The sequence below is a fragment of the Neopelma chrysocephalum genome, unplaced genomic scaffold, assembly GCF_003984885.1.
Source record: "Neopelma chrysocephalum unplaced genomic scaffold, ASM398488v2 Primary Assembly neopelma1_22b, whole genome shotgun sequence".
Taxonomy (NCBI): Eukaryota; Metazoa; Chordata; class Aves; order Passeriformes; family Pipridae; genus Neopelma; species Neopelma chrysocephalum.
Window position 1 is genome coordinate 6,047,960 of NW_020897690.1, and position 24,520 is coordinate 6,072,479.

Below are 24,520 nucleotides of genomic sequence, written 5' to 3' on the forward strand. Positions count from 1 at the left end.
CTACACAGGTAACATTCAAATCACATCTAACCCCAAGCAGGGCCATGATGAATATGGTACTCTATCATCACTGACACCTTGAACCCCACAGATTCTTCTTTTGATTAGTATTATAGGAGGAAGAGACCGTAGATTTCTGTCCATCTTCACTCTGTGGCTCCCCATTCCTCCAAGGGAAACCCTTCTGATGGCTTGGAGGGATGAGAAGGCAAGAGATCTCTGCCCGCTGCTGCTCTGCTTTCATAAACAGAGGAGGAGAGTTTCCGTTTTAGAAAACTTCTATTTTCCCCCTCTAAAGTCCACTTCTTCTCTAATGTCGCACACTTCCCTCAAGCACTTCTGACTTCCTTCGGGGACGCTTTAAATTTTGAAGATCGTCTGAGAGCGGCACACCCCTGAGGGGTCGGGTGTCTCCAGCCCACTTGGAAGGCTTGAGGTCCGTCCTGTCACCACCTATGCCCGACCACACCCCGGGCGTGCCGACGGGATGCGGGCAGCGGGGTCGGTGTGACGAGCCCCGCGGGGCCGTGCTGGACGCGTGGGGAGCGGGGACTTTCCCCCGCGACCCCCGCCCGCGGGGCCGCCCCCGGGGCGGGGCCGCCGCCCTCAAAGCTGGGGCAGCCGGCGGGGCGCAGGCAGAGCCGGCGGTGCGGGGCGCGGAGGGTGCGCGGGGCGGGCGGGCAGGCAGGCGGGCAGGCAGGCAGGCAGCACCATGGAGAGCGGCGGTGAAGGGCGCCTGGACGCCGCCGCCTTCCTCGAGGCCTGGCGGCGCTTCGACGCCGACGGCAAGTGGGGCCGGCGGGGAGCGGGACACGCGTGGCTGGAGCCCCAGACGGGGCGTCTGGTGGGCGGGCGGGTGCCTGTCCGGATGGGTGCCGCGTAGGGGTTTGGCCGTGCAGGTGGGAGCGGGGACCGCGGGGGTGGGTGCCCGTCTGGGTGCGCGTGCGGGTGGGTGCAGTGTGGGGTGCCCGGGCTGTTGCACGTGTGGCTGGGAGCCTGCACCAGTGGCTTTCTGACAGCGTGTCCAAGCCTCACCCCCACGAGGTCCCGCGGGTATTTCTGAGCTCACCTGTTCCTCCTTATCGTGGCCAAATATCACATCTGCAAACCCCCCCTTTTCACCCCAAAGTTTTTGCCTTTTCATCACCTCTCCATTCCATCTGCTGTTCCCTGTTCTGGGACCAGTTTGTGGGATTTTTTTTCCAGAAAGTTTTCTGTGAGGAAAACTCCTGGGGTGCCCAGCAGTGCTGTGTCCAGTCCCCACATAGATGTGACCAGATCAAATCAAATAGGACCCTCCTGAGTGGGCAGGCAGGGCCCACAGCTGAGATCCTGACCATGCAGCCTGGAGCCCCTGCATGCAGTGCATGACACAGTTCCTGGAACTTGGGCAGTACTGTCTGACCATTAATATATTTTACTTTTCTTCAGACAATGGTTACATAGAAGGGAAGGAACTTGACAATTTTTTTCATCACCTCCTGGAGAAACTGGGACCAGAAGTGAGTACCATGCTGCATCAGTTGTGCATCAAGTCCAAGTGAAAAGGTTGTGCTGAGAGATGGTTTGTGTTTGTTGTTCCCTGATTGCTAACTTCCTTAGCAATCCAAAGGTAAAGAGCTTTTCTCTTGACAACAAGGTGGCATTTAAGCAGGTACAATAAGTGCAGTCACCTGAGAAGTTTGATCAGTTGTTTTCAGCCCATCAGCTGCTGTCAGGGTGAGATCTCAGCTGGCACCAGCTGAAGGTGCTGGTTGGCAAAGTGGAGAGAAAGTCATTTACTGCCTCTGAATAGAAACAAACAAAAAAGTACCGGCACACAACCTGGCAGGGTGAGCGGGAGGGCAATGGTGATGATTTATTTATTCAAGCCTGTGCTGATTAGTTTTGTCAATATGATAGGTTTCTTTCCCAGGTCAATTTTTAACAAATATACTGTCATTAATTTTAAATGGTGTTTAGGAACAAGGCTGTATTGCTGCAAATGGCTAGAAGCCAAACAAGAGTCAATTCAGTTGCTCTGAAGATCCAGACCTGGCTCTCAAGTGTTTCTGAGTTTCTGCCCTGGTTTCCTTTCCTATTTTTGACTGCATTTCCCCTCTCTAACTCTCTGCATCTCAGTGCTAACAGAAGTTGCATGACAATTTAGAGGGGCTGGTTTCCTTAGCTCCAGGTTGTACATTGCCTATGAGTGTCACCGTCAGTGAAGGAGAAATCCTTCCACTCAGGCCAGCACTCAGAAGCATGTAAAGAATATATTCATATTTTTGCTACACAGCATGTGCCCAGATAGGAAGAGAAAAGGAGGAAACATCTTCCAAATGGAAGGAGAGGATGTGCCAAAAATGAGATGAAACAGAGATGAAACAATTCCTTTAAGCAAAAAGTAATTAACAAAAGGGAAAAGGTAGCTGATAAAAGGCATAAATTCACGAATATCAAGTGTAAAATCAGAATTGTACTTACAAGCCAATTAGTACTCTTGGATCTTTAGGGCTAAAGTAAAAAAACAGGAGTTGTGAATAATTTTTTCAAGCATGGTTTTGTTTAATTTGCAAGTAAATTTGGATTGAAATATTGGCAGTTTCTGCAGAAACATGTTTCAGAGAGTGGATGGTTAGATGAACAGATAGGCAGCTAAAAAGACTTCAAAGCAAATCAAAAAAGCTTCAACATTAAGCACAAAGAAACATTAGGGACACAGAAAAACTGATTGAAGAGAAATTGAAAAGCTCATGATTGTTTACCCAGGAACAAAAGAAGAAATAGGGAGCTGCTAGTCTTGGGGCATTGAAACACCAATCCAAAGCACACTCAAACAAACCCAGTGACAGCAAACATGAGATGTTGAAGGAGAGGCTTAAAATGAGGCTGCAGAGCTCAATGCTGGAGTGTGTTGCTGAAGCAAGGGACCTCCAAGTGGGGCTCTCTGGAGTGAGCTGTAGATGGTGATAAAACTGAGGTTTAGCTGGGAATCTCATGCTGCAGGCAGCTTCCTAATGATGAGAGGTCAAGAAGAAACTCCAAGCCCCACTCTAGCCCATAGCTTCCCTTGCGCATCCCTTACATGAGATTTTGGGACAGTGTCACACAACACCAGCTGGGTTGCAAACCTGGTGTATTACAGCAGTTTTTGTGGTCTTGCTGATATCAGTGTGAACTCTATAACATTGTGTTAGGTTGCACACAGAACTTGCAAAATGAGGGTGTTCTAGACATGAGCTTTCTGCTTCAAGAAATCAATAATAGTTTTATTTGTTGTTAAAAGTCCCTGCTCGGATGACTCCAGCCTAACTCACCATCCTCATCCAGCTTGCATTTCCTTTGTTTCTGCTGTCTAGGTTTTGCCATTAAAAGAAATAGCTTAACAGAAATTGAATGAAGAAAGCGCCAACTCCCTCTTCTCCTATTAAACAGAAGAAACAGGCTAATTCTGGAAGACAGTGCTCACTAACTTTCAGGGTGCTCAAACAGGCTCTCAAGTGCTTTTGGTTTTCTTCCCTAGTTTTCTTGCCTGTTTTTGGCAACATTTCCACTCTGGTAGTATTAGGGACAAAACTAGCCAGCAGGCAGTTGCCAGTGCAGCCTGCCTTGGTGGCAGAAAACCCAAGGGGAGCTTTGTCCTGGGAGGCTGAGAACAGTCCTCTGCCCTCTCCCCTGGGTATGAGGATCACCTATTGCACCAGATTAAACAAAGGTCTCTACTACCTTTGTACAATGAGTTTGTCTAACAACATTGAGGCATTTTTTTGTCTTATTCACATGATTTATGTTGTACAGGCTTGTGGTTATAGCAGGAGGAGTAAAGGGTCCTCTCTGTACTGTTTTTGCCACCCTACAGAAAGAAAGTGTCCTTTGTGATAGAAGCAGTGAGCTGGGACTGAGCATCTCTCTGCTTTAGTGTTTGTTTTGACCTTTACTCATTTGGGCTTTAAATGTCTCTGTTTCCTTGCACAGTAAAAGGGGGAGACAGCAATACGCTGGCATAACTTACAGATGTGTCACAAGGATTAATTAGTGACTGTGTCTGAAGTGCCACACAAGTGATAAATAATGTTATCAGCACTGGAAGTTGTCTCTGCTTGAATAGCAAGTGGCTTCATAATTATATTTTTTCAGCCTGCACTCTCTAAGCTATTATTTTTCTTAATGACCACTGTAGTCTTTCAGCTCTGTTTTTCTTCACAACTTCTCTGCAGCATCCCCTGCTGACACTAAATGCCAGGGAATGGGAGCAGCTGGGAAAACAATGCAAAAAGGAGCCTGTTGGGAAGCTGAGAGGCACAGCTCTTTTTGACAACTCTGAGTGAGGAAAGAAATTTGAAATAGCATCTAGTGAGGGAGGCTAATTCATTGCCTTTTGTTGAACCATCAAGAGTTATGGGGGCGGAAGAGAAAACTTTGCAACAAAGGTAGACCTCTAGTACACCAATCCAAATCCCAGATGCTGCTTTAACTTTAACAAGCTGCTTTAACTTTTGGTCAGCCATGAAGTGGTCAGGCAGTTGGAATAGATAGTCATTGTAGGTACCTTCCAACCCAAATATTCCAACCCATCCATTCCTAAGAAAATACTTTCAATTTCCAGGTGTGTGTTACATATCCATAAGTCTTCTGTGATTTATGACACTGAAGTTTATATAAATTCTTCATCAGCTGGAAGGGCTTCTGTGATTTGGTTTGTTTGGGGAATATGAAGCAGAATCGAGGATAGTTCAGCCCCACCCCAGCATATGTTTGTGAACTGCTGACATTTTCCATCTGCTGCTGTTATTACTCCTACATCTTCCCTCTAACCATTTGAGCCTCCAGCTTCCAACCTGTTGCTGCATGGCTGCTGTGAGCTGCCTGTGTTCTCTTCTGCTTATTCATAAACCTTTCTTCTACATTATGGCCACCTCTTTCCATGCATCTTCTAAAAGTTTTTATACTCAGTGGAAAGGACAGTTTCTTTCAGTATTGAAGAAGTGATTTTATTGGAACAGAGCCTCAGCATTTCTCTCTTGTTAGTTTACATCTTTCTTTCCATATCAAGATCACTTAGTATCTTCCTTCCTTGCTCTGTTGTATGTTTTTAATGAATCTATCTGTATATTCTTATAATAATTAGATAAGAAGAGTTTTGTAGATGAATGGTTGTAGATTTTGGGGTTGGATTACTGAAAGTTTCCATAAAAACAATGATGTCTGGGCAGATATGAAGGGGAATGCACATTGCCATTGGGTTTTCTCAGAAAGGTATTTCACTTTGCTTAAATTATATTCAGATTAGACAGAAGATTTTCAGAAAAAAGACAGTTGCCCTCAACTAACTGTAGATGTTTAAGAGACCACTTGTAAAAATTTTTGAAGCATAAATTTGATCAGACAAGACAGGTATTAGCCTGGTTATAATTCCTCTGCCCCAATGGCAGAGGATAGTTATGACTGGAAGGGACTGAAGTTAAGCTTTAGGACCTCACCCTGAACAGCCATGAAGGATTTGTCTTCGCATTTTACTTCCAAAGAAGAGGAGCAACCTCCAGGTACTCTTGCACATCATCCTTGCCTGCACACTGCATTGCCTATCTAAATAATGTGTTTAATTTAGTATGGTCAGGAATGCAGCAGCTAGTCAAATGAAGTTTAAAGGCCAAAATATCAGCCAACCTCAAAGCCATCCAAAGCAGACTTCTGTGTTTTACCACCCCAAGAGACTTAAGGTCTTTGATGACCAGCAAGTCAACAGCAAGAAGACCCCTAGCAGAAAGCATTCAGCTTTCATCCACATCTAGAATAATTCAGAGTTCTAACCTCTAGGCAATACTCTAGGCAATTTAGATACTTGGAAGGAGTGCTTTACTGTGAGGGTGGAGAGGTACTGAAACAGGTTGCCCAAAGAAGCTGTGGGTGTGCCGTCCCTGAAAGTGTTCAGGGGCTGGTCAGATGGGGCTTTGAGAAACCTGGCCAAGTGGAAGGTGTCCCTGCCCATGGCAGGGGGGTTGGAACTAAATGATCTTTGAGGTTCCTTTCAACCCAAACCATTCTATCATTCTAAATAATGCCAAATGCAGTTATTTCTTTAGGCTGTGGGTTCTGTCAGCCCTAATTAGCCTGAACAATTCCTATTCCTGTTCCTTCACATTAAGGCAGGGAAGTGCCTCGAAGTATCTCTAAATGCAAACTAAACACGCCTATGGTGAAATGGAGACATGATGTGTTTGGCCAAATGCCTGTCAGAAAACTTTCAGCCTAGTGGAAAGGGCAGAACAAAGAACCTGTTCAAAGCCTAACCACAAAATTGTGATGGCACAAGGAAGGCTGTAGTAGCCTTTGTTAGATGCTGGTGTCTTCTACGTGAAAAATTCTTTCCCACATCTGTGCTGATGAAAGCTAAGAAAGGAACCAAAACACAGTGCAGGATAACAGGATAAGTGCTTATGTACTGTAGCATGCAGGATTACAGTAAATCCTAACCAAAACAGAGGGCCCAATTCTAAGGTGATAGCACTGCAGTTAAATAAACGCGATTGATCCAAATGAGAAGTTAGCTCAGGAGCTGCAGGGTGATATCCCACAGTCATGCAGGCTGTGCCGAGTACAGCTGCATGGGTGAAATGAAGTAATTCTTGTGATTTTTTTTTTCAATGCTATGGCATTTAAAGAAGAAAAGTTTGGAAAAAAAAATATTTTCTCCTAAGGTCAAAGTTTATATTACTGATGTTTCATCTGGTCTTTGCTGGCCTCCTGTCTGTACCGTGGGGCTTTTGGCATGGTAATAGTTGTTGAGGTTTTTTTTCCAACTATCCTTCTTGGCAGACACAATTTATTTTCATAGATCTTGTAGGAACTTGATATCTCTGGGACCATTGGTTTCTATCAAATTTGGGTGAAACTTTAGAAGAAACGTGCTCAAACCAGCATTTTCATATTCCTTTTTTTTTCCCAAGAAATAGGCTATAATAGTCACTTAAATATAGTTTCTTCTTGTTTTTCATATGCTAATCAATATAGTGGCTTGCTTCAAAAAAATCACATCAAGAAGGAAAAATAAATTTATTTATGACCAGACTGTCATGATCAGAAGGAGTTAAATTTCATCAAAGAGGAAAGACTCCACAGTGCTCCATATCCCCCTTAAGAAATGACTCATACCTGTGTTTTCATCAAGGCAATGAATCTCTTAAGGACCAAAATTTTAATTAGACAGCATGAGGCAAAGAGGTAACAATATTAGAGGAATGGGTTAACAAAGAAGACGGATTACAGCCAGGTTTCCAAGCAATCATAACCAACCATGACAAAGAAATTAAATGCTGTGGAAATTTAAATAATATGTGATCATGCCCTTTCCATGATTACAAACACTATTAAAAATCAGATTACTTTTGTGATGCTAAATACTTCTAAAGGGTTTTTGCAAAAGAGAAGACAAAGACTGAGCAAGGAAAGGAGGGAGAAGAAAATTAATTTGATATGGCAACTTGAAACACAGAAGCTGTTCTCTGTAAAACTGTGGAAGAGCATCCATAGTAAGAAATTTACTCCTTAACCCTGAGAAATGTGTAAACAAAGTCAGAGCAATATTTTAAAATGTGTGCTTTTGTGAGGATAAAAATGACATAGCCTTCTCCTCATTGTAAGAAGTAAGGATTTTTTCCTGACTGGACACAGAGAACATGTACCAGCCCTTGTAAACCACACAGCATCCGGAAACTCAGGGAGGTGCATGCACCAGGAAAAACAAGGATTTACAAGAAAGGCTTCCCTGTACAGACAGTGACTGGAAAGGATGCAACAGCATTCACTTACACCCTCCCAAAATGGGAAAGCTTTGCAAACATTTCAAACTGGGTAAGGATCTTCTGCTTGAGACTGGCAACATAACCAAGACAGCATTAGCTCTGAGGAAGAAAGCTGTGCTCAGCTATGGACATTTGCTTGCTGCAAAGCCATTTCCCTCTGTCCCAGCTCATAGAGACAGGAGGCACGAATTTGTGTCCTGCTATTTGCTATGTCATAGTTTACCCCAGCTGGCAGCTCAGCACCACACAGCTCATTTCCTAATGGAATGGGAGAGAGAATCAGAAGAGTAAAAGTGAGAAAACTTGTGGGTTGAGATAAAGACATTTTAATAGTTAAAGCAAAACCCACAGGCACAAGCAAAGCAAAACAAGGAATTCATTCACCACTTTCCATGGGCAGGCATATGTTCAGCCAACTCCAGGAAAGCGAGATTTCATCATGCGTTATGGTGACTTGGGAAGGCAAACACCATCACTCCAAACTCCTCCTTCCCCCAGATCTATATGCTAAACACAACGCTGTATGGCATGGTATATCTCTTGGTCAGTTGGGGTTAGGTGTCCCAGCCTTGTCTCCTCCCAATTCCTTGTGCATCCCCAGCCTCCTCACTGGTATGGTGGGGTGTGGAGCAGAAAAGGCCTTGTAAAAGGCCCGTGTAAACACTGTGCAACAATAACTATCTAGTACTTAGAATAAAATAATATATAATAATATAGTATATACTGTAAGTAAAATATAGAATAAATATAATTTAATTATAAAATAATAAATATAAATACTATATAGTAAAATGGAATATATATTTTAATATAGACTGAAATATAATATATAGCAAAGTAACATCCCTATGTTATCAAGATTATTTCCAGCACAAATCCAAAGCATACTAGCTACTATGAAGAAAATTAACTGTATCCAGCCAAAACCAGAGTAAAAAGGTGGTGTATTTGTTTTTTTATTACCATAATTCCTAGCACGTGAATAAATGGAGAATGAGCCTGAGGCATTTGAAAGCATAGTGTGTTTGGTTTCTAAACTTTCATGCTTGTTGCAGTCCGTAGTTGAACACTGAAATAATAATTAAAGGGAAGGAAGGTAAGACAAACTTCCCAGGAAGGTGGTGGCCATAGCACCCCGTGCAGTGGAACCACCCCTGCAAGTGCCTGCCTGGAGGTCTCCCCATCTTGCTCTCCTGCTCCTGATTTTTCTCCCTCTATCAAAGGACTTGCCCTGATAGGGGAGGCAGGGAAATGTTTGTAGGACCCCAAAGGCAGAGAATAAGAAATCAAGCCTCCTGACCAGTGGCCTCCTTTTACCTTTGGTCTCCCCTCAGCAACCTCATTGCAGGATGGCTGAGGCAGTGAAGGGTCCCCTGTACCCCCAGTCTGGCTGGTGTCCCTGTGCAGCCTCTCACTGCCCTGCCATCCCAGCCCAGCCTTGGCCTCCATGCAGGTTGAGAGGTGCCCACTCCCACAGACAGCTATTTGGTGCATCCCTGCTCAGGGATTTGCCCTGCAGCAGCTGCATCAACTGTAATCTCTTATCTGTGAATAGTTATCTTGTCCCTATTAGGGGTACCTGACTGTTGTCTGTACAAACCACCACTACTATTGAAAAAAATCTGTTTAATGCATTTATGAGTGTAGTGAGTTGCTATATCTACAATGCTTTAAAAAAATTTAATATTCCCCATAACATCTCTCTTTATTTCCCCACTGGCTTTACTTGCTATTTTTCTCTGTCCATATCCTTTCTCCTGAGCAGAGCTAGGAGACCCAGCTGGTGTGCTTACTCCTGAAGCCTTCTTAGGGCTCACAGAACATTGCACCTGTAAAAATTATGTCAGGGACAACATGTTTGGCTAGTAGAATTCTTCCTTGGCTCCATAAATCCTAAAGTATTGAATAGACAGTGCTTTGGCCAAAAAACTTCTCTCTTGTTTCTGGAGCACACTCTTGTCCAGGTATGAAGATCCTGCTGAACCACTCACAAGTTTCCCAAATGTCTCCTCCTTGCTGTAGCAATGCCTCAGCACTGATTTGAAGCCAAAACCAAACCTGAAGAAAATCTGAACAAGCCAGAGAATTCAACTTACTCCCTAAGTCTTCAGGGAGGGACCAGCAACTCCAGCCAGCCAGCCCCACTGTCCCAGCTCTGCCCTGCAGCATGCCCAGGCTGTTCCACTACAGGCTGCAGACATGCAAAATCAGATTACAGAGTCAGCAAGTAGAGCAGAAGTCTGTAATTCATGTCCTTACTTGGGCAAGGGGAACAAATCACGTAGACTGGGGTTTTTTTCCTACCTTTTAAATGTTTTTGGAATAGAAAAGCAGCCAGAATAAGCTACAGGTCTGCACCACCAGTAGGTCGGCCTTGGAGACCAGGTCTCCCAGTCTTGGTTTCTGTAAGTGCTATGTCTTACTTGATCTATCTTTTTTTTATTATTTATTTTTAATCTTCTGAGATTGGGATTTTTGGTTACCATAAAGGTCACCTTTGAATCCCAATTGTCATAGCCCAAGATGTATCATTCTTGGTGTAAACATTTTGATATACAAATAATTTTGCCTTGAGCATGTATCTTGGGAAAGCCAGATTGTGCGGTATCTTTTATTCTTTGTGAATAGAGGTTGGGTTTTGGTAGATCTATTACCACTTCTATTCCATTAATAGAATATTTATGAACAGAGAGTGATGGTCCAAATTGAAAAATCTACTGTAGTGTAACCCCATGGACTAAAAGCTCACAGAGCTGTGTAAATATTGTAAGTATTCTAGGTATTTACTTGATATATCCCATAGTTTAAATCAGTTTATAAAAAAAAGAGGCTGTCCTATTTTTACACAGAAAACAGTGTTCCTGCCACAGAAAGCTCAATGAGGTGGTGGTGAATAGCTGACACGAAGTTGAGCAATAAGCTTTCTTAACAAATGACTAGTCTGAACTCCACAGTACACTTTTCAAATATCAGTTATGATTATTGTTTCAGAAATAAGTTATCCTGCTGGGCACGGAAGAGGATAATTTCAGAGTACTTTGCAAGCTTATTGAAGTTGGCAACTGATAGGCTTGCCTAACTCCTGGGAGGTGTCTCAAAGAGTGCAGGTGCTGTCAGAAGGCAATTTAAATAGCACGAGGGCAAGTTATAATGCCAAGGAGAAAGAATACCATGTGTGTGTGTTCAGTAATTTGCTGTGCCCACCAAACCCTAGCCGGGGGGCCAGCAGTGAGTACCACCTGGGGTAGTGGTGCAGGTGCCCTGCCATACAGCCCACAGGACTTTATAGCCACCACCATGGGAAAGGAGGAACTGCAACCATGCCCTAGGACACACTCAAGGCCAACAGCAGGCCTCAGGAGTGCGACTGTCACCTTGGGCACGCCCCCGTAGGATCACTCCTGAGTGTTTCATCCCCAAACTAGGAGATGCCAGCCCTTGGTGTTGTACCCCAAGGATGTGACCAGGGGCTGCACTGCATGGAGCTATGCACTGGGTAAATTTGAGAAAGTGGCTCATGGTCTTGTGTCACAGCAATAAGAAAGGGAGTGTACAACCTAATGGAGGTTCAATAGCAGCTGGAAAGGATGAGAAACTGGATTAGAAGACCCAGGGAGGCACAGCTGTAGTCCTAAATCCAACTGGATGCAGAGACGATAAAATCTTTGAGGAACTTTTTTTCAGGGGTTGGGAAGAAGTTAATTTATTGTCTTGTAAAAATTGCTACAAAAGTATGCCAAGAGCCAGTCTGGGTTATCCTCCTCACTTCTTTCCCTCCCGTCTCAGTCAGGGCTACCTCCCACAGGACAGGAGAGAAGCCAGGACCCGCTCAGTGTGGGTGCAGAGGTAAACATAGGACTTCATTAATTGCTTGGGCTTGTTTAATTAGGAGAGCTTCCCCAGTCACAAAGCTCATATGACCAGAAGCTTTTTTATAGTGGGGAAATTGTACTTTGTGTAGTCCAGTCAGACTGGGTATCCTCATTGCTGCTGCTAAAGAAACCGTGCCTGATGAACCTAAGCATTATATTTCACCTGTCACAGTGATGTCTGTCAAAATCTGACAAGTTCTGAAAACTCCCCACTATGTATAAATCGTTTATGGGGTTGAGCAGATGCAAAGGGAATGTCAATTACTTGAAATTCTATGCTACTAACCCAGGAACACTGACAGAGCTTGATGCCAGGTCTTAAACCATTTGACAGGCAATAATAAGCAACAATCTAGCTCCATTGACACCTTTCCAGGCTAGTGATCTAATGAACTAAAGAGATGTCATTCAAAGATAAGGATATCTTCCCAAAAAGCACGAGTTGAAAACAAGCAGGATGAAAACTGCTGTAAAACACACTTGAGCAAAACCAAACCTCAGTGTTGTAATGGGAACAGTTGGCTAAAGAAGCAGATGTCACTCAAATATTTTGGGGTGTCCAAACACTGATCTTCCAGCTGAATGCTTAGTTGCTACAAAGCTATGCATAGGACTTATTTCCAAAAAGTCATCTACGATGGTGTGTTTGTGGGCTTTTAAAAGCATTACCCCCTAACTGTAAGGATACAATGATCCTGGAGGCTATCTGTGAGTGGGGAGAGATTTCCTCCAGGAGACTCTTCTAGTGCCCTCAGCAATTTTCATGTGCATGTTGTTTTCTCTGTGGCAGAACACCATCACAGAAGAAAAAGTTCAGAGGATGAAGGAGCAATTCATGTCTGTCTACAATGTCACCACAGATGGACGCTTGAAAATCCAGGAGGTATCTCTGCCCAGCCCCAGCTCAGGATTTCTTTTATAGAAGGACGGAGAATTAGAACAGACATTTTATAGGGTCTGTAGCAATAGGACAAGAGGTAATGGTTTTAAATTGAAAGAGGGTAGATTAAGACTAGATATAAGGAAAACTTTTTTTTTTATGAGGGTGGTGAAACACTGCAACAGGTTGATCAGAAAGGTGTGGATGCCCCATCCCTGGAAACATCAAAGGTTAGGTTGGACTGGTCTCTGAGCAACCTGATCTAGTTGAAGATGTCCCTGCCCACAGAAAGGGAATTGGATTAGATGACCTTTAAAGGTCCATTCCAACCAACACCATTCTATGACTAGGACCTATAGCAGACTTGGGAGATCGGAAAGATAGAGCCTGTGTGGGGAGGAGGTGAGTCATGGAGTACTATATTAGCCAGATGTCTTGGTCTGGAGTTTTTTTCCAAGGGAGAAACATGTCCAACTTACATTTCCCATACTATGTCAGCAGCCACCCCAGTTTTTTCTCTTCATTACTTTCTTGGTGTGGGTTTGTTTTGTTGTGGGGGTTTTTTAATGCTTTTTTTCCAGCTTGCCAATATGATCTTGCCGGATGATGAGAACTTTTTACTGCTTTTCCGACGGGAAACTCCCTTGGACAACAGTGTGGAATTCATGCGGGTCTGTATCTCTACATTGCCTCTTCCCTTGCACACTAACAGCTTCTTCAATGCCAACCCTTCTGCCCGCTGCAGAAGACAGTATGGGAAATAGATGGGTATTGTGGAAGCAAAATACATTCTGATCTTTCAGGTAGAGAAGATTGTACATTATTTATACCAGAAAACAGAGATGTGGTAGCTAGGACTGGACCAAGGGTACTTATTACACTTCGCAAATGCTCTCAGCCAGCTATCAGTCATGCCACCAGAGACAAAACCTCCCCACTGATAAATCCACCCCTGTTGGGAGCTATGGCAAAGCCACAGCTTTGCCTCACCTGAGGCACAGCTGAGACCAAGAAGGCAGATCAGACACATTTTAAGTACCATTTTATTCTGAAACAGTAGCCTGTCAGGGCATGGAGTGGAAACCTCCATAAGCTGGGTCAAGTGAGGAGCACAAGCCCATATACCCTTGCCCAATCTCCCTCCAATCTCTGCCTCTAAGTATCCCAGCACAGAATTTCAATTTTTCCAAGACTACTTGCAGTTACTTTTACTTCACATGCAAACTGGAAGCTTCTGCGGATCAATGGCCAGTTGTGTATGGCCTTGACTTTTATTCAGGGTAATAAAAGAAGCTGCATGTACAAATTAGGTAAGAAATGCAGAGCAGTTTCTTAGTCTTTTCTTCCTTTTATAGACAGTCTGTCTGCATTAAACATGTGATAGCAGCATGTCATATGTACAAGTGTGAGTAAAAGCTATTGTGTGAAAAGTTTATTGTATTTCATGTACAATTAATTATGTGTTGGATAATGCAACAGCTTGCTCATTATGGAAGTTCTGATTTGAATTTTTACAATCTATCACTGGAGCAGATGATTAACTGCAATATTTACGTGATTGTATCAATTTATCCCCGTTCAGATCTGGCGCAGTTATGATGCTGACAGCAGTGGATTTATTTCAGCTGGCGAGCTCAAAGTAAGTTGTTCTAACAAATCTCTGTGGGCTTGATCTACAGCTCACTGATGTCAATAGGAGCCCTTCTGTCAGCTTTACCAATTTGCTGCCTTTTTGTGTGGTTGACAAATGATTGTTAATAACAAGATTGTTAATAGTGAGTTGAAGGACTCGCCCTTTGGCATGGTCTCAGGGACCCTGCAGGAGGGAGGATGCTCTGCTGTTGCCCTTGATGTCTTACCTTGTCCCATGACCCCACTTGTCTCAGTGACCCTGAGGCACCCAATGAGCCCCACAAATGCTGCCTCGCCTTGGCCTCTCCCAGCTAAACAGAGCCAAACCATTGTATTTTATTAATGGGATTTCTTCACAATCTGTTCCTGAGCCTGCAGATTTTCTGAACACTGGTTTCTCATTAAATCTCAGGCTGTTGAGGCGAGAGGCTGTTCAGAAACAGTAACTCAAACACTTTGAGTCATCTGGACACAAAAGTCCATCCCTGGGCTGCAGACTGTGTGCTGAAGTCTCAGTGTGTGGCTTCAGCCTGTGTCCCAGCAAATAAATAAGAGGATGTTTAAGTGTTTTGCTGAAAAGAAAATATTTTGATTTGACATCAGTTAGCAAATATTGCAGGATTGATGTTATTTTTTCCTTATTTTATGAGTTAATTAATGATTCATTCCAGTATGCATTCTCTGGGGAAATTTGTTTATTTTCTAATTTATTTGAAAAAATATGTTTCAGCTAAAAATTTTGAACTTTGTGAAACTGAAGATACTACTACTAACCAGCAATGTGAAACTAGATTCATATAACTCTGCTAGATTTGAATTTGTTACTGTTATTTCTTGTTTACTCTAAAGAGTAAAATTTGTCTCTTTCTTACTACAGGATTTCCTGCGAGATCTCTTTTTGCAGCATAACAAGATGGTTGCTGAAGTAAAACTGGAAGAATATACTGATACCATGGTAAGAAAAGATAGTATTAATATTGTTTAGATTAGAGTACTGACTAAAAATCTTCGGGGTCAATGTCTACAGGGCCATAAAAGCCCTCTTAAAAGGTGTACCAGAGAATCCTTAGGGAAGTTAACACATGCTACAGCTAACAGTTCTTTACACTAGACATCAGCTGTGAAAGCATTACAAACACTTTTGGTTTAAGTTGAACTATTCCCTATGAAAAAACAGCTTGACTCTATGCCAAAGCAAACTTAACTCTAAACTCCTTTAAAAATAGGTGAGGCACATCCTTCTTCAGGACATGTTCAGCCACAGCTAGCTCATTCCCTCCCTCCTTCCCTTCCTCTTTCCTAACAAATCTTTTTGCTTCTGAGGCGAGCAGATATCTGGCTTTTCTGCTCCGCGAAGCCCAGCAAGCCTTGCTGGCTCCCTGCTGCTTCCCTGAAAGACTGGGAGGTTGAAAGTTTCAACTCTTCCCCTGCTTTATCACAATACAGCTTTTATACTGCAATCAAAAGTGTATTATTTGGTGTAAGTTTAGCATCAGTCACCCGGATTTCAGAGCAACTTATTATATCTAAACATCTAAAAACAAGAAAAAAAGGGGAAAAAAATCTCATTTCTGATGTCATTCTCAAGGGTATTATTTGAATTGCACTAGCAGACATCTATCACTGCAATTTTTAAAATTACTTTCAGATGAGACTGCCTTGTTTCTTGGCAAAAAATCTGTGTTTGTACCTAAAAACCGGCTTGGTATGCAAGCAAATAAGGAGCTGCCCACATATTTTGCAATACCATGTTATATATGCATGATGCATCTCTGTCTAGAAATGTGACCCTTTAGAGCAATGTGAAAAACTGTACCATTACAGAAGAGCATAGATTTTTTTTCTTTCACATTTATAAGACAGTGAAAGGAGAGGAATGCTAGCTACAGAAATTATTTTCCAACTGGCAGAGCCTAAAAACAATAAAATCCCAGTAGTTACAGCTAGAACAAAAATCTTCCTGGTAGCATCTGCAGGTAGCAAGTAGCTTTCGTGCTGCTCCATTGAGGTTTCCGTCCCTGGTGGTTAATCTCTGATCAAGTGCTGGGAAATAGGTGATCTGAAGCTTGTAGACAGTGGGTGGTTCATTTCCTCCAACTGCTTGCCCTTTCCCTTAATTTCCCAAGAAAGATCTGTGATTCTACTGCCCTAACGCACCTGGGTATCAATGCAGCCCAGGGCTAAGAGCCAGGAAGTCTGGTTTCTATTTCCATGTTTTTTTATGGATTGGCTTTGTATCTTCGGAGAGGCAGTTTAGTCTCTACATCAAAAGATAAGATTTGATCTGGGAAAAGGGATGCCTTGTATATCTGGGGAAATCTATGATCTGAAATGCAAATCTCGCTCCTGAGGACAAAGGTTTGCAAAGCTGCAATGCCAAAAGAATCAGGGATGTTGATGGTTATTAGAAAATGAAGATATGGCAGATGATCATTTTTATCTTGCAATTCTTTTCTCTAAACTGAAGGTCAAGGATGTTTATAAACACACCATCCCAAAAGCTAAGGCAGGGTGTGAAATTACCACACAGGTAATCACCCTGTGATATTCTGTAGTAAAATAGAGGATATAAATTCTGTACCTCACAACAAAGTATCCACGTGGGCAGTATCTCTACTGTATCAGATACATTGCATGAAGTGATTGAGTGGGAACATATCTGAAGCAGAAGGGCAAAATTCCAATGAGGGAAGAAAGATTCAGCTTTACATTCGTGGGCTGTATAAAGAGGGAGAAATGACTCAAGGAGCAAAGGAAAAATGTCAAGGCCCAGGGCAAGACAGCTCTTTGCTTTCTCTCACTGCTTTCCCCATGGAGTGAGGAGTCCCACTGGGACTCTGCCACCATCACCACTGTTTAGGAAAAAGGGAACAGTAGCCCTTCCATTTTATTCCTGAAGCTTTCACAGTCTTTCTGTTGTATCTTTAGCAACCAGCAGCACCAATTCCTTTACTGCAGAGTGGACACACTTATATTTCCTTCCCCTATTGCTTTGCTCCCAGCCTTTTATCTGTTTAGAGCATGAAGTCCTTGGGACAAGGAACTGTTTCTGCTGAACCCAACTACAGGGTCTCTCAGGGTGGCCCATCTATCCAACTCAGGGCTTTCAAGTGCCGCTGTAATAATATTCTGTTGAAATAAGCCGTGTCCCTAGGAGCTGTAAATCCATCTGTCTCCACAGGAATTTACAGATCCCTGCCCTTTTTTCTGTACATACACAGCTGGCTGCACGCATCTTAAGCAGCTACTGATATACTGAGTGGACCCTAGAGCCTTCTGGAGATAGCGATAAAGAGGAAAATGCAAATTATCATTTTAAAGAAAGTAGCCCAGGCATGAGAGAAAAAAAAAAGCTGCATTTTATGGTTCTGTGCTGGATATTTGAAGCTTATGAGCAGTGCAAGCAGATATCATACTAACCAGGACATGTTAAATTCTTGCTCCTATTTCTTTTGGAAGAGATTGGTCATCTCTGGAAAGGAGCATCACTTTATCAGATTGTTTAGCAGCCGTTTCTTAAGGAGCAGTAAAGCCACTGGGGAAAGTCACGAAGCAAGAATCTTGAAGTCGCGAAGCAAGAGTCTTGAGTTCCCAAGACTCTTCACGGGGGAATTAAAGTGGCAACTTTGTGCTGAGGAAGCCCCTTTGTAGGCACAGTTCTTGTTTTTTTTCATGCTTCCATAGATATATGTTTGTATTAATAGTCATCAAGTGTGTATGAATAATTATTTACATGCACCTACTTGCATGAGAAGGTACATAATCATGTGCAGTTCTGAGTCCCTGAAAACAATCTGTAGGTTTATTGCTACAGACAATGAGGAAATGAGGCTGCACACACCATGATTCAATCCTCAGGATTCTCTGCAGAGCCCCCTCCTCATTCCCCCTCCATTAGGGTTCCTTTGGCAAACAGCACCTGGTGCTGTCATCCAGCCAACCAGAATCCCCAGGACCCTTTGCAAACCCAGTGTTTTGATTCACACACTCCTCCTCAGCTCCAAGGCTGAAACATTCCCCTCTGATTCCAACCAACTGAATACAGGTGCCTCTGGCCTAACTTGTTCCCAGAACTGCCTTCCCATGGGCACAGACTGAGAGCTGTTGGCAGAGAGCAAGTGCTTGGAGGTTGAATCAAAGCCTTGTATTACTCTGAGCCTCATGAGAAGAGGCCCCAGGGCGTCCTGCAATGTGTGCTCCAGGAGACACAGTGAGCAGCTGAAAATGGAGGTTTTTAAGAGCATGGTGGGAATTTTCTGCCTTCCTGAATTAACACAAGGCGGAGAAATGAAAACTTGTCCCCTTTGTGGTTCACGATGAGAAGACGACTGCGGAGGATGATGGTGGAACAACCTTTTCCAATCCCTCCCCATCTCCCCTCAACCCCCCAAGTCAAGCTATTAGTACACTTCTGTGTCCTAGTGAAGTTTCAGCCCATGAACACTCATCTCACACATGCATTTGACAACATTTTGTTGTGAGTCACAGCTTCTGTACCTATACATGCACACAGCTGTGTACTTCATAGAATGCTGTAAATGATGGAATAGAAACTAGATTTAAGATATATTTTCTGATGAACTTAAGTATTCATCATTTTTTTCTTCTGTAAAAACAAAATTTTCACTCCGTTTTTGCATCTTGGCATATGTTATTACCTTGTTCATAGAAACCCTCATAGTTTACAGCTTCCCAGATAGCAGCATGTTACTTCTAGTTTTGTAATCTCAATGCCTACAAGTTGCATGAAGGACAAGCTCATTACTGAGGCAAACTTCAGCAAATTAAGTTACACATTCTCCTGAAGCAGTCACACATGCAACACTGACATTCACTTTTTGCATTGCCTTATGTTGATAATGTCAGGCTGAGCATAAAAAAGTCCTTTAATTTGAACATTATTGCATCTTAGTAAAATGAAAAGGATCACTCTCAGCCAGCCAACATGCTACCTTTGTCCACCACAAGCTAAAATTCTAGAGAGACAATAGTATAAGTGCAGTGACTAATAACCCAACAAGCATTGGTCATGAACTACAATATTTGAAAGTTTGTAGATGGAGATGGCTGAGTATGAAATCTTAGCCCCAGAGAAGTCAATATAGATATCTTTTACAGCTTTAATGATACCAGGGTTTTGCTGAGCTTATTTGCAAAGGTTGTCCTGGGGACTGAGCTATGTAAGCTGAGCACACAAACCTGCAGCTGACCAGCTGCTCCTCATCTTCTCAGTGCAGAGGGGAAGAGGGTGACTTCTCCCCGAAGATGGTCTATGTCCATGAGTATGCATTGTGGACTACCTTTATTGTATATTGGGGGGATTTCTGGTGCTTTTGTGGCTGCTGCCTGTCCCCTCTGCAAGGATAATGCTAGAGGCTCAATGTGGTCTGATCTTCGGCTGTGAAGGCCTGTCTGTCTGTGCTCAGTGCCAAGGCCGGTTTACTTACACATGGAAATAAAAGTCAGAGCACAGAAAATTCAGGTAATTTAGACCCTTAACACCTTACTAGTCAAGCTAGTATGTCTTTGTTAACAACGTCTTTTATGACCACCAAAGAAATGGTGTAATAATAGAAAGACAAATATTTATTATATTGAAAAAAAGCCTAAACAGAGCAAACTTCCCAAAGCTCTAGAAATAAAATATGAACGGAGTGTAGCCTACAAGAGTGGTTGCCTAAGGAACAGTCTTCGCACATCTCTTCTCCTGGTAGTGTTCCTTTCTGGCCCCCCTCCCAGACAATTCTGGAAGGATGGCATGACCCCCAAGAGACTGGATCTCCAGGGATGCTCTGGCACCGCAAACATGACATCTAACCCAAGCCACCACTATGGAAGCCCCACCATAAGCAGAGAGCTTCTTCCTGGGTTTGTGTGCGTGCGATTCTTCTTGTAGCATTGCTGCCTGTAATAGAGAACCCACACATCTGATGAACACAATGGAGGCAAATCTGCCTCCCGTGTCCCTTCTTGACTTAACGTAGGTGGTCCTGCCGCTTCCAATTTTGCAAGGGAAGCAGAATATCCCATTTAAGCTCAAACTTCATTTCTGAAGATCAAAACCAACAGAACTCAGGAGCCTGCAGGCTTCTGAAAACTCCAAGAGATAACACTTTGCTCTTCCAAGAATCAAAACACTCTTAGAAATTCTGCACTAAATGACTTGTCTATGTGACACAGGCAATCTAATTGGGCAGAGCACTGAGCTTTTGTCCTGAAGATAACTTGCTGGGCACAGGGCCCTCCTGTCTGTCTGCAAAAGCCTTTGTGACGCCATCCTTCCTCAAAGAAAGAAGCCATAGGCAGTCCTGGAGCTTGGGCACATGCCTGTCTTGATACACTCTCAATAACTCTGTACTCACAGGCCAACTTGAGTTACAGCTGTTGGGCATAGGTGCCCATGATATATGTATTTGTGAGAGTAGGAAGTAAAGCAAAAGCTGACTCTTTTCAGTGTCCCACTTTACTGCACACAAAGAACCAGAGAAGATATAAACGCAGGTTTTAGTGAGTCCACTGCTCACAGAATTATTTATTTTGGTTGTTTACTTCTTTCCTTACCTCTGTCATGGAAAATAATTCAGAGTTATAATCTTATATTGCTCTTCAAAGCATATCATACTGTGGTGTTTCGGTGGCCTTCTTTACAACACTGGACAGGAAAAGCAGAGGTATTTTCCTTGCTGAATTAAAAGCCAATGGCAGTTCTGATTTTGCACTTAAAAAGAAATGGAGATGTAACAACACTTATTTTGCAAACCCAGCTTTTGCATATTCTCTGTCTGCCTGAGAGTACATGGACTACATTCAAACAAACAGAACTAAGATGCCCCTGGTGCACTTCCATTAAAATGTCAGTGAATTAATTTGTGCAAACACTTTAAAACACGGGGTAGCTTGACAGTAAAATAAATGCATTATTTTATAAAACTTACTGCTAGATGCAAAAAAGCTTTTACTAAAATTGAGTGCTGTTTAAACATGCCAGACCTTGTCCTTAACCACATTTCATATTTTCATATCAGCCTGGCAGCGTAAATATACTTTTCAGGAGAGTAAACTGAAAATCCATCAAGTTTAACATATCAGGATGGTGTGTTTAAGAGTTTAAATTAGAAACAATCTCATAACCATTTCAATTATCTGCTTCTCCCATGATGTACACTTTGTCACGTGGGGTACCCTCTGACATTCTTTGTGTGCTCATTCACACAATTAGCAGATCAGAATAAACACTCACATGCTTGAAACTTGAAAGTTTAATTAAAAAACATTTCCTCAGGCTTTTCCCCAAGTAATGCAAAGCGAGACTGCCATGTAGTGGGTACGCATGAGCTCCAGTTGTCCAGATAACAGGATTAGGTCTATCTTATTAGCTGTGGTACCTGAACTAATTCCCAACATGTTTTCTATCTGTCATGTGGAAGTCAGTGGCCAAGAATTAGCTCGGCCTAGCTCTTCCAGCCAGACTTTTATTTTCCCTCTGTTGACTGGTTTGGACAATCAAAATATTGCATATGTTTGCAAATTTTATTCAGGATACTTGTTGCAGAAGAAGACCAAACAATTAGAAAACACAAAGATACTCTCTTGCAGAGCTGAGTGAAGGATGTCAGGAGGAGTGAAGGAGGTCAGGGAAGGGAGCTGGTTAGCTGTAAGTAGACATGGTCAGCCAGTGAAAGTTTAATGTCAAGCTCAAAGATACCATGCAAGAGAAGCAAATTGTGGATGTTTCCTTTCGTTAAGCATTCCACTAGGGAAGGTATTCTCTCTGCAGTTAAATGTGCTTTAATGGGGTCTGTGCTACTGCAGGAATATTGTGAAGTGTTCAGAAATGGATAAGGTTGAAAACCACTAGCTCACAAAATTGACACTGAAGTAGAAAGACTTTCACATCTAAACCACCACCTCTAATCTAGCCTGTTTCATTAAGGATGCAAAAAGCTTTTCAGCCTCTCAGCTATTTGTGACTTCTGAACCCATGAGAATATGCTGCACCCACAATGTAGAGCAGATGCAGGGCAGGTAGGACACCCAAAGTCCCAAGACAAGGACAGCTACACTAGGGTGCTTATTTATTTATTCTGTGGAAATAGAGGTGAGGCTGGAGATGTTTCACTGAAAAGGAGACTCAAGACTTGTCCCAGATAGGCCTATATGAAATGAGAAACGTGCCCCAAGTCTGACTCTTGATTAGGGATGCACCAGATCTGTCCTAGTCCCATAAGCTGACACCATGGTCAGCATTTATAGATGTTTATCAGTGAGTTTGTATGGAAATCAGAACATTGTGGTCACAGAGCTGAACCTCTCCCAAAAAAATCTGTGTGTTTGCTTTCCTGAGATGTCGCAGAGGGAAAAACACATCTGAATTTGAAGTTTAGGCTGAAACACTGGATTTTAGTCTCCAAAGAGTAATTCTGAGATGCACAGAGTATGGGAGAAAATAACACACACTTTCAGGAGCTCGGAAACATGTAGGAGAATCCGGGTGAAGCTGAAAGAGTGCTAAAGACAGTAAGTTTTAGTGTGTTTTAGTAAGGACACTGTATCTTTGTGTGAAGAAAAGGCCAGTGCCTTCAGCCAGAGCTGCCCTGACCTGGCAGCAGAGTCCGAGAGCTGTGTCCTGTGTTTCCCACCAAATGCTGTCCTCTCCCACCATGCCAGCTGTGCTGCTTTATGATGAATTCCTAGAGACCATGTGGGTAACTAATGCTCCTTGGTGGCCTAAACCAAGAGATTTTAGAGTGGCATTTTCAAAAGCACTTGAGTTACTGTAGAGCCTCAGTACTACAGTATTCCCACCATCCACATGCTGATACTTTCTCTAGCTGTCTAAGTAGGGGTTGTCTTCATAAGTTTTCTTTAAAGAATATTTTTCAGAGTAATGGTGTAAGCTGGATGTTGCAAAGCCACCCTCGTTGGAGAGTCTGCAAAAGCAAACTAGCAGACTCCCTCTCTTTTCACAAAACACAAAAAACCAGGTTAGGTACTGATGTTACATTTGGACAGAGGCTTTTAAATTCTTATCTGGGATTATCTATTTCTAAAAAGAACATTAATGATTTTCTATGGCCTGGAGAATAACTCCTTTATTATCCAAGGACTGAAGGCTCAGGTTTATCTCTCTGATGGCAGTGGGAGTCTGTCATTGCAAGGACACTTCTTCCCTTGGTGGCAACAGCAAAGGCAGCTTCTGCTCCCATCCCTTCCTCCAGCCTTGCCCCATTGCAGCTCCAGCAAAGACCAGGGAAATTGCCGTCTTACGGTGGGACAACCAATGGGGCAGGAAGCAGGATGCAAGAATTTAGATCAGCTAGAAAGGGGCGACTTGGATTGAGCAAGCAGAGAGCAGTCCTCAGGATGGCTTGGCAGCTTTATTTGCTTTCCAGCTCTAGAGCAAAGAAGATTCAGGAGTCCTTCTTCTGTTATTTAGTGGCTCTGCACAGAGTGCATGCTTGGCAGAGGCCAAGTAAATGGGAAAATGGCTTTCCTTGTGCCACTGAACACCCACATAGCTCTCCGGATGCCATTTTTCCAAATATCTCAATATGGGCCTTCAATCATTCATAGAACTTTTATACTGTCTTTTGGTGGGAGTAAAAGTGAGCCTATACCAACTTCCTCTTGAAAAACCCCATGCAAACCTCAGTAGTGTAAAATGCTCAGAATAATTAATGGGAGACAATCTGTTGCAGAATCTCAATCTAAATGCACTACAATAAAGGGTCTCAGCGTAGCTGCCTGCCCTTGAGCAAGGGGCAAGGAGAAGGCAGCACTGACAAAATAGTTAAGGTCTCCCTGAGAAATGGCAGCTTTCCAGAACACAGTGTTCACATACAAGTGTTAGGCTTCACTGCTGGGAAATGCTCAGGAGATGCTGCTGGCTCCTGCTCATTCAGTGTCACAGAGGATACTCCTGTCCTTCTAATCTTGGTGAGATGGGGACTGCTACAGGCCTTCTTCAGCAGATGTGCAATTACACAACAGGTCTGTAGTGAACTGGTTACTCTGCACAACCACGAAACAAGCAGATGAGATCTATCAATATCTATATCTATCAATATAATTCATATTCCTTAACTATCTGACAAAGAAAGGTGACCTGTTACAGTAAAATATTCAGCTTCCTCCCCACTGCCACTACAATGTGAAATACATTTTTTCTAGAACTTTGAGTCATGAGTTATTCAGGTTTGCAACTCATTAAACACTCCCCCCTTTCCTTGTAACAGACTCGATTTTGTACCTTGAAGAGAAATGCAGAACCAAATATAACAAATACATAAATATTTTTTGGTCATGACTCATCAAAATGATGATATTAAGGAAAAAGTAATCTTAAGGAAAGG

The 24,520-nt window shown here is 42.9% G+C and overlaps 1 protein-coding gene across 2 annotated transcripts in view; it reads left to right on the forward strand.

The window, feature by feature from the left end:
• The first annotated feature begins 705 nt into the window (after positions 1–705).
• SCGN (secretagogin, EF-hand calcium binding protein) overlaps positions 706–24,520 on the forward strand; it is a 29,225-nt gene continuing 5,410 nt past the window's right edge. For both annotated transcript variants that reach the window (XM_027677579.1, XM_027677585.1), the window contains exons 1-6: positions 706–785; positions 1,432–1,502; positions 12,447–12,539; positions 13,118–13,207; positions 14,119–14,175; positions 15,046–15,123. In XM_027677579.1, the coding sequence (XP_027533380.1) occupies positions 713–785; positions 1,432–1,502; positions 12,447–12,539; positions 13,118–13,207; positions 14,119–14,175; positions 15,046–15,123 (462 nt within the window). In that variant the 5' untranslated portion in view covers positions 706–712. The remainder of the gene's footprint in view (positions 786–1,431; positions 1,503–12,446; positions 12,540–13,117; positions 13,208–14,118; positions 14,176–15,045; positions 15,124–24,520) is intronic.